At 39.4% G+C, this 16,330-nt stretch overlaps 2 protein-coding genes across 8 annotated transcripts in view; one reads left to right on the forward strand and one right to left on the reverse strand.

Annotated features, from left to right (window-relative positions):
• The window catches only part of gabra5 (gamma-aminobutyric acid type A receptor subunit alpha5), a 30,574-nt gene extending 18,784 nt beyond the window's left edge, over positions 1–11,790 (reverse strand). Inside the window, exons 1-6 of one of the 4 annotated variants that reach the window (XM_044200146.1) lie at positions 11,667–11,790; positions 7,111–7,195; positions 6,747–6,871; positions 5,120–5,187; positions 4,338–4,558; positions 135–217 (exon numbers count right to left, since the gene is read on the reverse strand). In XM_044200146.1, the coding sequence (XP_044056081.1) occupies positions 135–217; positions 4,338–4,558; positions 5,120–5,187; positions 6,747–6,871; positions 7,111–7,193 (580 nt within the window). In that variant the 5' untranslated portion in view covers positions 7,194–7,195; positions 11,667–11,790. Of the gene's footprint in view, positions 1–134; positions 218–4,337; positions 4,559–5,119; positions 5,188–6,746; positions 6,872–7,110; positions 7,196–7,677; positions 7,702–8,151; positions 8,361–8,382; positions 8,841–11,666 lie in introns of those variants that run through there. The other 3 variants (XM_044200143.1, XM_044200144.1, XM_044200145.1) reach the window with 3 other exon arrangements.
• gabrb3 (gamma-aminobutyric acid type A receptor subunit beta3) overlaps positions 1–16,330 on the forward strand; it is a 49,906-nt gene that overhangs the window by 10,744 nt on the left and 22,832 nt on the right. For 2 of the 4 annotated variants that reach the window (XM_044200138.1, XM_044200140.1), the window contains exons 2-4: positions 9,940–9,987; positions 11,943–12,034; positions 12,161–12,228. In XM_044200138.1, the coding sequence (XP_044056073.1) occupies positions 9,940–9,987; positions 11,943–12,034; positions 12,161–12,228 (208 nt within the window). Of the gene's footprint in view, positions 1–9,939; positions 9,988–11,707; positions 11,850–11,942; positions 12,035–12,160; positions 12,229–16,330 lie in introns of those variants that run through there. The other 2 variants (XM_044200139.1, XM_044200141.1) reach the window with 1 other exon arrangement.

The following is a 16,330-nucleotide window of genomic DNA, read 5'->3' on the forward strand; positions in this document are numbered from 1 at the left end:
AAGTTTTGGCAACACTTTCAGTGCTCATGTGTCACTGGTGCTTAGGCTGCTGGAACATTCACGCTGCACCTTTTCCTGCGTCATTTAATGCTTTTACTCACTGTGTACATTTGCTTATGGGTGTGTTTACTCACAGCTTCCAAATTTAAGGGGACAAGCATGGGCGTCCATTGGGAAATCCTCCAGTTGCATGGGACATTCTGCTGATATAGTCAGTCTGAAAGAAGAATTCATGCATCCAAAGTCAGAAAGCAAATTAACTGTGTGAGATGAGACATCATCATCATCACCATCATGATCACCATTTTCACAAATTAACATATCCTCTTATTATGAATAATTTCTTTCATTTGGGTTGTGCTTCATTTTGTGTACAGCCATTAACCAATAAAAATCATTGTCTTTCTTCATTAGTGTGTCTCAGATAGTTATCAGCAGAGTAAAATGTAATTTTCCCAGCACAGAGCAATAAGCTACTGAGCCACCAGAGGGACCCATGATGATTCCTCTCTAGTAAGAATGATGCAACTGTATGTGCAAAAATGAGCTTGAGAATTATTTGAGAAAGCAATTGAGGAGTAAGGGTGCCACCTGTCTGTGGAATTGCAAAAAAGCACATATAAAGCTTTATTGGAAACAAAACACGAAACAAATGAGCTCATCTAATGGGTATAATGTATGAACACTAACTGTCAGCAGAGGGGGACAGTGAAGCACACAGCCTTATCTAATGCTGCTCTCTGCTGGCCAAAGTTGTAATAGTCAAACTGCTGTCATCACCATGGAAATCAGTTTATCCACACAATTACCGTCTGATGCCACCAGACAAAATAAGAATATGTGACACTGACTGAAAGACATTTAAATGCCTACTTACAATAACATACCATAATACTAGGTAACAGTATTACCTAGTATACTCTTTCTACTTCTTCTCCACTACAGGAAGGGAAGTATTATACTTTTCCTCCAGTACATTTGTTTTATAGCTATAGTTAAGAGTGACTTTGCTGATTAAGATTTAACATACAAATCATACAATCATCTTATAAAATATGATGCATTGCTGTAGATTAAAAAGAACCAGCCCGATGGGTAGTCATTACAAACTCTAGCTGTGCAGCCAAATATTGTTACCACAGAATTTTATTTCAAATTTTACGCGGGGGCCCAGAGTTTCCCAAGATACCAAATATGTCAGGCTGAATTTGATGGATTTAATATTGTACACAGTGTAAACATCATATAGCCTAAACGAAGAGATGGACCAAGCTTATATATGACACAGTCGGACAGTGTGGAATAAGATAACAAAAGGGGAAGACTTTATGGTAAGAGTAGTGTATATAGAGTAGCTAAAATAGCTTCACATTGACCCACTATGACATTAAAATGCATCAGTAATGCTAATCATCCATCCATCCATCCATTTTCTACCGCTTGGTCCCCGTTAGGGGGTCGCGGGTGACTGGAGCCTATCCCAGTGACTTCGGGCCTTAGGCAGGGCACACCCTGGACAGTGGCCAACTCGTCGCAGGGCGAACACAGACACAGACAAGGACAGACAACCATTCACTCACACATTCATTCAATACGGGCAATTTAGAGTTATCAATTAACCTACACATGCATGTCTTTGGACGGTGGGAGGAAGCCGGAGAACCCGGAGGACATGCAGACTCCACCCAGAGAGATTGTGTGATGTTGGTCCGGTCCGGGAATCGAACCCACGAACCCACGATCTCCTTATTGGGAGGCAGGAGCTGTAGCCGCTCTGCCACCGTGCACCCCTAATGCTAATCAAATAATATAATATTATATAATAATATACCACTGTGATAAGATAACACTTTGAATGGGACCATTTTGCATAATAAGTACTTTCACTTTTGATTATATATATATATATATATATATATATATATATATATATATATATATATATATATATATATATATAAGATATTATATATATAAATAAATAAATATATATATAGAAAATCTTTATGGTGTAGTATTGCTACTTTTACTAATACAATGCATAAATAAGATTTCAATTGACCAGAGAGGAGGGATTTCAGTGTGGGCCATCTGCTGTCTCAGCTGTTTTAGTAAAAATATGCCCCACATCAACATACACAAGCCTCGATATGTGAATAGTGAGAAACAGAAATAGAATAGAAATACTGATGAGTCTGGAATTCATTGCATTATACTGAGCATGGTATCTTACAGAGCATAATATTTTGCTGTATAATATCAGCATTAGCTCACTGGCCTATTCAGTGGGTCTATGTTGTGTCCTATATCACTCCCTAGTGGACTTCTGTATTATGTAAAGCTCAACTGAGAAATTGAGATTGCACTGTTTGTGTTTGTGTATTGCAAACAAAGTGCGATTTATCTTAATTTCCTATTTAAGAACAAGTTGCATGTCTCAATTAGAAAGTATCAGAGACTATTCAATTAATCGATTGACAGAAAATTAATTGATAATCGATAAATGTTTTATTCATTTTTCAAGCAAAAATGCCAAAGATTCTCTGGTTCCATCATGTCTTTGGGTTTTGGACTGTTGGTCGAATAAAACAAGCTATTTGAATTTGGCACTTTGGGCTGTGTGAAACTATCACTGGCATTTTTCACTATTTTCTGACATTTTATAGACAAAAAGATTACTCGACAAACTGAGAAAATAATCTGCACATTAAATCGATAATGGTAATATATAATAATAATCATTAGTTACAGCCCAAGAAAAAGAAAAATCTTTATTTTAGTAACAACAAAGAGCACTGTAATTATCTGCTTCTTTAGAGTTGTCAGTAGTTTTGGTGTTAGAGTAGAATGTTTTTATATATAAATTAGTGTTAATTTGAGACGAATTACTAACATTAAGTCATAATCAAAGTGCAGAACTACAAGCTGATATCCAGGTCATCCAGGTTAGTCTAGCTTTGCATAGCTCTGAGCTATGATTTTCTGAGCATCACTAATATCCACAAAGGGGCTTTACAGTAAATGGGCAGCGCTGAATGGCTTTAATCAGTGAAGTCAAATATATAGGGTGATGGCTCCTTAATAAATCATAATGACCAATAAGGACAGCGCAGACTAGTAGATAAATTACCAACTGAAACAAAACAGCTAAATTGCTGCCATCATTCTCATTTCATACAGGTAAGGCTTATGTTTTAGATTAATAGGAATTTATTGTGACCTATTGTGTATTATTACTAGTGTCTCTGAAATATACTGTACTGTAAGGCTTGCACTGACTGGATCGAAACGCTGTCTTTCCTCCGAGAGATTCTTTCATGGTACACTAGCTAGGGCACAGCACACTACTTGTTCTGTGAACAACCAATGTAGGAGAGTCACACATGCATAACATGTTTCTCTAATAACCTTGTTCCCAGAACACAAACCCATTAATGGGCCATTGTGGACCCATTTCTAATGGCTTGTAGTGTTAGCAAATGTACTGTAGATTTGTAGCAATTTTAAAGTCAGTGGATCGATAGTCATTTCTGACATGCACCCACGTCCATTTCCTTCAACTTGGAGGATTTATTGTCCTGATAAGATAATGACATGAAAGTGGATGTCAATGAGATGTTTCTCTCTAGGATATAATATCTCTCTCTACAGTGTGGACTGTAATGCATTGCTCCCAAAAAGCACCCATACGCCATTCTAAGCACTAATAAAGAATGGAGTGTGCTTTGACTAGAAAAACCAGACAAAATGACATGTCAACTCTTAAGTGACTTTTAGGTAAAAGAAAATACAAACAAGATGTACTTCACACCTGTCCACAGCAGCTCATATGATTACACATCATTTAACTCATGGCTACAATATATGAAATGGGAACTGTGTTTGAGTCTTAGAGCATTAATAAGCAGAATATGTCAGGCTGTTTTTCTGTCAAAGTCAAGGTTTCTGTGATGCGGTGACATAGCTATTGGTGGAGGACACCCTGTGTCAGAGTGCTGGGTCAAAGCAAACACTTCCAAGTTCCTCTGACTTCCAGTATACAGTATGAGGACAACATGATGATGCTTCAATGCACCACTGAGACATGTAGTATGAGTGTGTGGGCTGTATTAGTGCAGGAGGGGTATTTAAAACCATTATCAAATAAGTACTATAGGCTGATGGATGTTTTAGTCATCTCTCCTGCTCTAACTAGATTACACAACATTTCTAAACCCCACTCATCAGCTCTTATGGGTGTGTTGTTTTGTTGTTTTAGTTGTAAGACTGACTGGAAAAGAAATATATATCTACTGTAGTCCAAAGCAGGGTTTAAGGTCAACCGTGGGAGAGCTTACCTCATGGTGTACAGCAGAGTCCCATCATCTTTCAGCCGCAGGAGCTTGTTAGGTGTAGTCATATTATGTGCGATGGATTTCTTCCCATTGAGGAAGAAGGTGTCCGGAGTCCAGATGTTACTCGCCAGGAGATTATTCAAGGGAAGCATCTCCATTGGGCCTTTAAAGCAAAGTCTTTCATCTTTCCAGCTTTGACGGAAGAACACGTCAATAGTGTATTCCTGCAGAAAAAATAACACATGTTAAAATTAAGGTGCACATTAATTGATTAGTTTAATAAGTACTGTTCATGTATATGGGGAGTAATGAAAGTGTCTTAACACGTTATGAATATATTCAGTACATACACAACTGACAGCATCTTCCACATGTTACCCACTACTGATGATATACTAAGTTATTTCAAACGCAGATATTTTTTTTGTAAATCGCACATTATGAAAGATCAGCATGCCATTTAGGTAGAATCAGTCATGATACAGCTGCATTGAATGTGGATGTATTTTAAAGTTGCAACATGTAAAGTTCTTGTTTTAATAACTTTACAATCAGTTTACATCATTTGTATAATAACTGTAATGTGGTTGACTGATTTTCAATCTTACATTATGACCTGTAAAAGAAAATGTAATGTAGTCAGTATATTTCAATGTTATTTTTATAACATATTTATAGCTACAGTACAGTATTATGTGAAAAAGTCATGCCGCATTACGGCTGGATTTTAATAAAACATTTCAAATCTTCTGATCCCTTCAGTATAAGTTAAAAATGTGACTTACCATTTCAGTGTCAGAGACTGGACCAAAGCTTGTGACAAAGATATTGGTTTTGATCTCTGTCACCTTTTCTGTAGGAATAGATAGAATATTGTATAAGTGCATGCATTATCATTCCGAACAACATCTATTCTAAATATGGCAAAATGCAGGTTTTTGCTTTCTGTGACATTACAGAAATTAAATGAGAACCAAAAACCAAATTCCCTAACCCTGAACTTAGTATACATTGTTGCAGTATCTACTATATATAAAGCATAAATCAAATAGATAGATGTGTTAGTTAAGAAACTGTTTTAATAAACTCTGATTTCTGCCCTGTTTAACACATTGTAACTTCCATGCTCAGATTTTAATACTCAAGTACAATCTGAATGGGCAGAATAAGCATTCTACAGAGTTCTTAACAAAGATGCCTGGATGTGTGGACTAGTGCCGGTTTGAGGAGGAAAAAAATCACTAATCCGAAAGAAAAAATCACTTCTGGACAAGCAGTTATAGAAAGCCAGAATGAGCCCTAACTTAACAACATTTAGACTGAGGTTAAGTTGCACATCAAAAGTCAATATTCTGCATGGTGTCAAACCTTACATTTTAATTAAAGCCAGAGTTTGGCGACTCCTAGTGGTAATATGAAAAACGACACTGTGGCATTCCTTATGTTTTGAGTAAATCAAACATAAAACTAAGGGTCTTCTTTCAAAGGAGATCCTCTTGGATTTAAAAGAGAATCTGTTTAATAATAGTCAATACATGAAGTACATGTGTTGAAAGCTATTTAGAAAGAATCCTAATTTTACAGTAGCTTCATGTTGCATTCACTGGCACACTCCAGACCCATGCAGCATGTCAAAACCAGCCTTGACACCCTGAAGCTATCAGAGCAGCTCAGTGCCCTCTGGGACAAACATCTGCAGGACCAGTGCGATACAGAAGGTGTGTACAACAGCACAACATTTTTACTTTAATAGGGCCAAACAGAGTTCATGATGCATATTCATTTAATGGTGTTTATCTGTAATGATCTAAACACTGTACTGTTTCATAAAACATTGCAATACTAACATCACAGTGTAGCAGAAGAGAAACATTTTCTCTACTTATTGTATTGACCAGAATCAGCATTTTTTCATTTCTCCTTTGTGATGAGAACTTTTCAGCCGTCGCCTACTTTGGCCTGCTTCTACTGAGAACAGTGGAGCTTATGACAGGAATAATGGCTTTCTCAAGGTCACACCAGCCCACCAGCGTATGTTCATAGTGGCATTAAATCATACTTAGAGGAGATGTAACCGGCAGATCATGTCTCTTTGTCAAAGATTTCATGAATACAGACACATTTTCCTTGTGTGGAATAAGCAGAAGACAGATGTTGCAGTGCAGAGCATTGTTCTCCGTGTGGACTGTAATCTTTCATGCAGAGCTATCGATACACAGGCTGAACAACACAGTTTTCCTTCATCTATATGCAAAAGTACAGAGCTTTCTGTATTAGTTGTTATTAGAAAAGAGAGACCCCCCCCCAAGACATTTTCATAATGACATAATCAGCTCTCACCTAGAATATGTGTGACTGTTTTAATTACCAAAATGGCAGAGGTGTTGAGGTTTGTATATGCAATGGGCCTACCTCCCAATCCAGGGCGGAGTCTGTTGTCATAACCATCCAGCAGTCCATCCAGGATGCGTGTGAAGATGGTAATGTTGTCATTTAATTCGGCCTCTTTGGGAGTTCCAGTTACATCCTGGGAGAGGCTGGATATAAGAGCATTTTCAAATCACGACTTTAGAGAGACGCAAATTAGAAAAAGGCAAAACTCTTAAAATCCGACGTAAAGTAATGTAAGACAATCTACCTTACTTTCAAAAAAGTAATTTAAACCTTAAATTTCAATCATTCAAGCAAATATTACAGAAGCAATTTATATTTACTAAAAATTATTCAACATGCGTCTTTATGTTGTCCTGCAAAGTTACAGGAGTCAGTTGCTTACCTCAGACGGCAGGTGATGCTCACAAGCAAGACACAGACCCACAGACGTCTCATTGCAAAGCTGTAGCACATTCCATCGCCCATTCCTGAAACAAGACATGCTCACTGGTTTAAAACTACAACTGTGTTTTTCAACAGCATTGTTGACTAACTGTTTTTAGCTTAAATTGCAGCAGTATTAATGGAATTTAATTTTAGAATTATTTACTGTATACCCCCCACCTCCTAGCAGTTTCACTGTGGAAACGAAATCATAAATAAATAATACACATATACCTCTAAAAAGGTACAGTATTGCAGTATTGTAGCCTAATCAATCAGCCCTGTTTTGCAGGCATTAACTGGCAGCAAGTATTATTTTACACTCACTGCATGCATCTGGGTGGAAAGTGATCAGTAAATCTTTATCAGGTGCACAAATGGTTTCACTACTACATCACAGAAGCAAATGCACAGAAATGTGCTAACAGTATTACAATACCCAATGCAGCAATGTCCATGCACCCAAATGTGTACATAGTTGCCTTTCTAAACAACACTGGACAATACAGGACAACATCTGTAGGACCTGCAGATGTTAGCTGAGGTCTGAATTTGAAGAAAAAAAAAAGAAGCTGATAATGCAAAGTTCCTCTTTCTTAGATCTTTAGACTTGCAAACAGCGTGTCCTCTCTTTGTTGGACCCTCTCCTCGCCCACCCATATCACTGCAGGAGCCTCTATTCAATTTCACTAATTAACGTTCCCTATAAGTTGATGACTTCTGACAGGACACAGGCTGAGCTGTGCTGTATTTCCCACCGCTGGATATCCAGTCAAAGCTAAATGTGTGAAATGCCTCTACTTGTCTACATCTACACCCGTCCGAGATTGTCCACAAGCACAACTGTAATCCCGCAATCTCTTCACGTACAGTAAAGCCCCCTCAGTGTTGCTGTGACTGTACGCACCCTGCACCGCATCCCCTTCATTCACGACTCACTCATGCACACCCCTACACAAGCCGTCTAATTTCCCTTCAGTAGAGCACAAAGTGTGAATACCCCTCTTCCTCCGGCTTTCATCACCACCGTCCGCGGCTCCCTAAGTCTCCTGTCTCCCGGTGCAGGTCCTCTCCAGCAGCGGCAGCGGCAGCAACAGCAGCACACCGCGGGTATACACTACTGTAGCCTATAGCCTCCAATGCCCACACGCCCCGCTACATCTCGTACTGTACGCTGGCCTATAACAACGCTGCGCTGCACAGGCGCTGAGCCGCAGTTGCCGAAGCTTACCACACAAGACGCTGCGCAGTCAAACTTCTCCCGGCTCCGTAGATATCTCACACGCAGATTGGACTGTTTAGTAATTGGCATCAATTCTGAAGAACGTCACCTCCATCCGCGCACAATAATTGCATATTGGAGAGGGAGACGGAGAAAAGAAAAAAAAAGAGAAGAAGATGTGGACTAATTTCACTGTCAGCGAGGTTTATTTCGCCCCAGAGCGATTAAAAGGTTGGCAGGGAAAAAATAAAGGCTTCCCAACACTTCTGCTGACTGACCATCCTTTAGTTTGGTCTCCGAGGAGCCGCAAGCGCACAGCAAGCTTTGCAAAAAATCCAATACTGTATCCAAAGGCAAAGTACAATGCAAATAGACTTTGGTGCGAATTAAATAGACGAGCGTGCAGTCAGTGCAGCCAGAAAAGCAGGAGGATATATGGCCAGTGAATGGAGGAGAGATGCTGTAGAGAGATGGGGAGGCAGATAGGGGAGGGGGTGCCATGGCAGTGAGAGAGAGAGAGAGAGAGAGAGAGAGAGAGAGAGAAGGAGAGAAAAGGAAAGAAGAAAGGGATAAAGTATCAGTAGTAACAATGACAACCATAAGAGGGATATCCACAACAGCATACACCTCTTAAAGCTTTAATAATCTCCTAATGTTGCTTTATCAGCAAACTATAGCGCCACACATCTCACAGTCTGTATATTATGGGTAATGTTGCAACAAACACAATACTCACTACAAGAATGTGACTGCAATTAGCCACTGGGGTTCTTGGGGTTATAAATGGTATGCAATGATACAGTATAAACTCACTTGCCAAAATGTACAGTGAGGAAGTGTCAGGTGGTTAAATTGAGCCTTTTTTTAAAAAACTACAATTGTGTGGAGAGTAGGGACGCACTGATCTGATCCATCAGGTCGTTATGGGCCTGATACTGTCTTTATTAAGCAGATCAGGTCGTCTCTGCTCGTAGTTAAGAAATGATGTGTCGTGTGTTACAGCCTCACGTTAACATACAAAGCAATGGTCCAAGTTCTACGCAGTGAGGTAGCAAATCGTTGATTTTAGGTATAGGAATCGGTTATGGAAGAGAAAAAGTTGGATCCTTTTAGTAAAACTCTTTTTTTTTCACTTTTGATAGTGCAGCCTATTGTAGGCCTGACTTAAGTGGGACACAAACCTGAAAAAACAGAGTCCTCATTTTTTTTTGGTTAATGATCCAGATTGCAGGAGGAGACAATATGTCACACACATGCCAGCAGCACAAAGAAAACTCTACAGCATATTTCATCATTCTGCATTCATCTCCACCAGGATTAGGGTCAACTCACTTCCAACTGAGTCACTTATAAGAACAAGTGCAAAGGGTTGTTTGTGACACTGCAGCACCTTTATGAATTTGGACTCAAGGTGAAAGCCTTCTGTAACTTGTGTTTCCTGACAGTGTGCATTCAGAACTGGATTCAGAAACAACTCTCCAGCTGGGACATGGAAAAAGTCAGAGTCAGGCAAAGTCAGCATTGTATTAACACAGAAAGTAATCCCTCCTTCTTTTGTATTTACAGGAATGCTGTTGATGGGAACAAAAAGCTGTACGCCATCTATGATACAAGGTAAGAATCACTCCCTTAAATGTAAGTAGTATAGAGTGTTAATTCTGAAATGTATCTTAAGACCAGTGTCCATCTCTTGAATAAATGGAAGGAGAAATTTGTTGGGAAGAGTCCAGTTCAAGCACACTCTCATTCCCTGCAGCATTATTGAACTTCTTCCACTACGGCAAATAGTGTAGCAAACAGAAACAAGAGCTCAGAGAGAAAGTATACAGATAGCATTCTCATGAAATCTTCACAGGAACAACTTAAGTTGCGTGACGCAAAAGTATTTCACACCAGATCCAAAGATTCTTTCTCACTTCAAGAATCAAGAATAAACTTGTAAAGGTCATCAGGAGTAGGTTTAAGCAAATCTGTTATAGGAGACTTCTGTGGAGCCAAAAGATGTTTATATACCAAGATGAGAATTAATTTATATTTTTAGTATAGGTATAGTACATGTATCCTTCCAAGTCCCCTTTTGCCTATCTACCACTGATCTTTGCCATTTCTCAAACCTGAAAACAGTAGTCAGCTGATTTTTTCTATATCTCTATACATCTTCTAGACCAAGAAAAATATTTAAAATTTCTTAAACTGGATTCAAACCGAGCCTATGTACATTTTGCTGAACAGCGACTGATGTGGTCTTGAGTGATAATTATGAGCTAATGGTAGGCTAAATGCTAAAACTTTGCGTAGCCTTATAGTAGCATGTAGCAAGTAGAAAAGAGTAATAAAGTAAGCACTGGCACAGTAATATCCTTTATAGTACAATAAAGCAATATCTAGCTAAAGTTGGATAACGTTAGCTAACATCAGCCTCCATAACTAGTGGTCATACCAGAGCAAATAAGGCTCTAACAGCAAACTGCTGAGTGCACTGAATTGAGCAAAGGTGTGTTTTACTGCTTACAAATTCAAAACCATGCTTCATTTTTGCCCACTTTTTGTCACACCAGAGTGGGACTGGAGCAACTCATAGGGGGGCATTTTAAGAAACCACTGGGGCATGTGCAGGCATTTGAGACAACCAGAGAGGCTCTTGGGTTGACAAGAGACACTTGGGCTGCTTAAGTGCCCCTCTGGTGTGACATTTGAGCAAAAATAAAACATGGAGGTGTCTCATCATGGCACACACATAGTATTCTTGAACAGCTTTTCAGAAAAGGGCCAGAGCCCTCCTACCTTACCCCACCTCTCAGCACGCCACTGCATCTTAACATAATTGAACTCCTGCTCTGTCTGAGACTCCCAATTCAGGACAACCGCATAAGCTTCTATATGCAGTCTGTCACGTGGGCCTGAATCATTACCAGGACAGCCTCGCGCACACTGAAATGAAGAGTCATATTCCAAACTCAGAGTTAGCTACAGCATGAACACGCTCCGTGAGGGATTTTTTTGAACCCGGGCGACAACATGTGTGCACTTGTGTCCTTATACGTGACCACAAGTGCGGTAATGGATAATTGACAAACACTTTGTAGTGTGACTGTGAGCTAACCCGCGAATAGCTGAAACCTGCTAACCGGAGGATGGAGATACGGAGCAGCCTGCATGAGGCTTTACGGTTCCGCTGTCGTATCACAGGCAGCGATAAACACATTTGACATCCAAGTAAACGCGCCTCTGCCTCATGAAGCATGTTAACACAGGCTGCGCCAGAGGTAGACATAATGTGGCAGAAGTCTCACCTGATTTAGCGGAGCTCGGTGGGAGTGTGAGCACCGTGGCTTCTTCATTTAGTTTTTTGTTGAACGCTGGACAGCACCCATCCACCCAGACACCACACAAGGGATGTGGGGACCCCAGAAAACAGGGCTCTTTGACATTCTTTCATTGCCGCTGGTCGTGGCAGTGATGTGCTGTGCCCAGAGGTGAGTACCTGGGGCTTAAAACCGGACACTAGTGTGGGCGTCAGTCTTCCAAAAGAGTTAACGTGTCATCCTTGTTGTCTGTCTCTCTTTCAGCGTCAACGAACCGGGGAACATGTCTTATGTCAAAGAGACTGTGGATAAACTGTTGAAAGGATATGATATTCGTCTTCGGCCAGACTTTGGAGGTATGTCTGGGGTCCCTCATTTGGTGTGTTTCACTCGAATGGCTCCCCGAAATGTTTCTTTACACTACTTTTTTATTATACTGAATTAGTGTACTCCATAGTTAACTTAATTTTCTGTCTTTTTAGGTCCACCGGTTGCTGTTGGCATGAGTATAGACGTGGCAAGTATAGACATGGTGTCAGAAGTCAATATGGTAAGTTACATTTCCTCAGTCATTTACTGAGTCATTTGTAGTTTTGGTGGACCTCTATGGACTGCTTTTTACCAATAATATACCTCAAATGAATTATTAAAAAGTGTTATACTAAGGGGTTAAGTTCATTAGAATCTTGAGTACCACTTTCTATTAAGGCCGCCTTTATAAAGGGGCTATACGTTGTAATTAATTGCTTTATTAATAGTTAACTAATCATTTACTAATGCTTTATAGACCAGTTTTAGGTTGCCAGGTTGTGAAAAATCCCTTTGGCTGGTGTTTACCCAAATTGGTAAAGGGTTAGGAAGTGTTGGTAATCAGTTAATAAATCATGGGTTTCTCACTTCCTCATAAGCCATCACGTCAGCAGTTATATATGGTGCCAAGTCATTTGGATTTTTACAAGAACCCATCCAGTCTGCAATTGTGAATGTTAATAAGTTGTTAATAAATGCCTTTTGCTCCAGATGGTTCTGCAAACTAACTTGGCAACTGTGATGTTGTTCTTATTGATAGCTTATAACTGATCTATAAATCATTGGTAAATGAGGTATTAACCATAAATATAGCCATTAGTTACAACATATTACCCTTTCTAAATGCTGTCTAGTCCGAAAGTAGTACCAAAAGGGGTGCCAAAATGAATTTTCACAACTTGGCAACCCAAAAGCTGTTTATGTTACTTGAATATAACTATCTATAAAGCATTAGTAAATGAAGCATTAACCATTAATGAAGCCACTAGTTACTTCTTATAAACACTTTTTAAAAAGGTGATTTATTAGAAAGTGTTATCAAATCTAGAACAAAAATGACAGCAAACAATCATCTATACAACATCCTGAACTGCTCCAGTCTAGTATGTAAACAGAAAGATAATGTCGTTGAGAGCGGTTTGGTCATCTGCTGTATCAGATTATGGCTGGTTGCTTGGTTTTACATCCTGGTTCACTGGCTGTGTGACTCTAGCGACTCCAGTGATGCCCTAATGGTCCTGTTAGAAGATGAGGTTAGTAAGTTCTGTTGCCACGTCTTCTCCTTTCAAATATGAGAAACAAGCTAGACCCTCAGAAGTATGTGTCATTGTGTATGTGCATGTATGTTGAGGTTGGCACACTACCAAGGGGAAAGAGCCCCTGACATGCTGTCCTGACAAGTATGTGTGATGAAATGTACCTGTCTAGCATTTTAATGTATCTCTACACAGCAGCAGAGTATAGCTTAGTGAGAGCCACAGAGAAGCTAAACACTTGCTTCCAGTTACAACTGAGATTCATATTTTGTGAGATAGATGGTTGAGTAAATTTAGTTTGTCATGTTAAATAGGGTGGTTATATTGTGAAAATACAGATCAAGTTTATTTTATTGTTATAAATACTGGGATCAGTTTTTTGTGTTACCAGAGTTCTTTCATGGATAAAAAGCTATAATTTTCTGAACATTTAATTTGCATTTTGTAATTGGATTTTTAAAATGACAAAATATAAAGACTAATAATTACAGCAGAGGCTTCAAACCACTTCCCCAGGGGGGCACGGGATAGTTGAAGGAGGGAGAGACATAAGGCGTGAGCCTCAATTTGCGTCAAAATCCGTACTCCTTTTCGAAGTCACAACTCATGACATGATACACATATTTTCAGATTTAGTGTGACACCTCCCGATGATATCATTATGTCCGATGCCGAATACACGTCCATAAATCACAGAAAAAAGACGCTCCTATTAACCAATTAGCCAAAAGGTTAGGGGGGTGCAGTTGTCTCAATTTTTTCTGAGGGGGGGGGCTTAAAGTGTCAGACTTTGAAATACAGTAATTGGCTCTATATATAGGCGAAATAATGTACTTTGTTAGCCAGCTTCACTGTTCTAATACTGGACATGAACAGCAACTGTAATTGTGGACAGCGTCTTGTGTGGCTGATTTTAAGCCTTTGATTGCAAGTAAATAGAGACACAAACATAATTTTTCTATCTCATTAGCTTTGAAAATCTATAATCAGTTAACTAAGTCTCAGCACTTATTGGGCCAAACCTAATTTCCACGATAGAGACCACACCCGCTTTTAACTTCAGAGTTGCTGTCTACGTAGCCATACTGTATTAAAGCAGTTGGCCTCCTCAGTGGCGATCATATCAGACTGTCTGTGTTAATGGTTCTAGGCATGCAGATGGGACAGAGGAATTGCTGGAGGAATTGGACACATCTAGAAAATAAACACTCCCAGTGGCATTTGAGCATGTGCTAAAAATGATTCACTCGATTGCATCCTGTCCATGAGGCATTATGCTGTTTGATTTGCCAGATATCCGAAAATATCCACACCATCCTGACGGAGTACACAGTATCAAACACACATGAACCAACAGGAGCACTGATCACTGGTCAGGCTGCTTCAACATATTGGACTCTGCTATGACTTAGGAAGAAAAGTGACCTCCATTTATCTTTTTGAATGCCTGGAGCTATAGATCACTTTTATCAGGGTATTCTGAGCAGCTAGAGCTACCAAACACTGTGGTAGTTTATCTGTGGTCCTGAACAACATTGTTTTGTACTTAATTACTGTACGTGTAGCAGCTCTAGCTTCAGTCACCATAACTGTTGTTTTTTCTTCCTTCTTACACTTTTAAAACCTTGATTCTTGGGTTTCTGTTATTGGCTTCTTTGTCATGGCTCTAAACATTTCTAACCTTGTTGCCAAAGCCCTTTGCGATGTTCTCTGAACAATTTAATACACTTAAGTGTTAAAGTATAGCCTCACAAAGCCAGACTGTATCTTACAAGCTCAGTTTCCACAAGATTCAAGTCTAATGAGAATCTCTTGAGCCCACCAGATACATTTCCAACCACTCACTGATGTATGGAGAGTGTTTAGATGATGAAACCATTAAAAATTCTTGAAACTTGTGAACAAATAGTTCAGCTAAATGAGGCATGATACTGCAACTGCATTGCATTATTTTTTGTCTCAGATTTCTTCAGAAACCTATTGTGATGAATAGTGGTAGAAATTTGACATTTCCAGAACAGCTGCCATGTCATTCCAGTTTGAAATCTGAAGCAAACACTAATGACAGCCCAGTGACTGGCATGTCCAGCGTCCGGTCAGATCATTGAAGGCTTCATATCGATGTCTGTGTGAAGATGAGAAGTGTCATCTATTGTATAGCTTGATTGAAAAGACATCTGTCCTGTGCAAAAGCTGAGGCTCATGATACCACATTGAGAGAAGCCATTTTTGTATTTTTGTTCATGTGAATGGGGTTAAAAAAGAACACACCTTCCATTACTGCTGAACACTAACTACTCTAGCTCAAGGTGAATCCTTTGGGCTATATTAAACACCTCACTTAAATGTCTCATGTTCACCTTTGAAATGCCAGGTTGCTTGTAAAGTGTATGTGTGAGTGCACGCATGATCATATCTGTGTTATTTGCAGTAACTTTTAATCTGTTAATAGGATAAGAGACTACATTTAGTAAATCAGTGTCAGTTGTAGGTGCACAGTTGTGCTTTAAGAGAAGTGGGAAACAGACAGATTAGATCTGCAATGCAGTGCATGTCTTGTCTCTTTTCATATACTTCAACAAGGTCCTGGCATGACTCTCTTTCTTCACATGTAGTCCAGAGGAGCAGTGAAGTTGTGTCTCTCTGAATTATCTGCAGTCCAATTGCACTTTTCACAAATTGCTGTGATTATCAAGTGATGATGAGTGTTTCTTGGGCCACCGCCATTATACTGGACCCTCTCTTTCTTTGAAATGTGAAATATCTAAAGCTGTTTCTGTGTCAATAAAATCTAATTTAACAATGTGTTTGTAAGAAACCACTTTATAAACTAGTCTTACAAAACTTACAAGTCAAATTTTAAAGATGTGTCTTTAGCGTGTCTGCTCTTTGGCACTGGGCCACTAAGTGATGTTCAGGGGCCCTTGAAGAAAGACCTGTGATTGTGGTCTATGCTGCAGTGTCTGCTTCCCTGACACAGGCAGGTTGTAAAGTGGTGAAAAGAAGGGCAGAAAGGAGAAAACTTGGCTCAAGATCAAGTTCATCTCCCTGACTTTTAGAAGTAGCTGGATGCTTTTCGATGTGATA

Source organism: Siniperca chuatsi, linkage group LG6 (assembly GCF_020085105.1).
Source record: "Siniperca chuatsi isolate FFG_IHB_CAS linkage group LG6, ASM2008510v1, whole genome shotgun sequence".
NCBI classification, from domain to species: Eukaryota; Metazoa; Chordata; class Actinopteri; order Centrarchiformes; family Sinipercidae; genus Siniperca; species Siniperca chuatsi.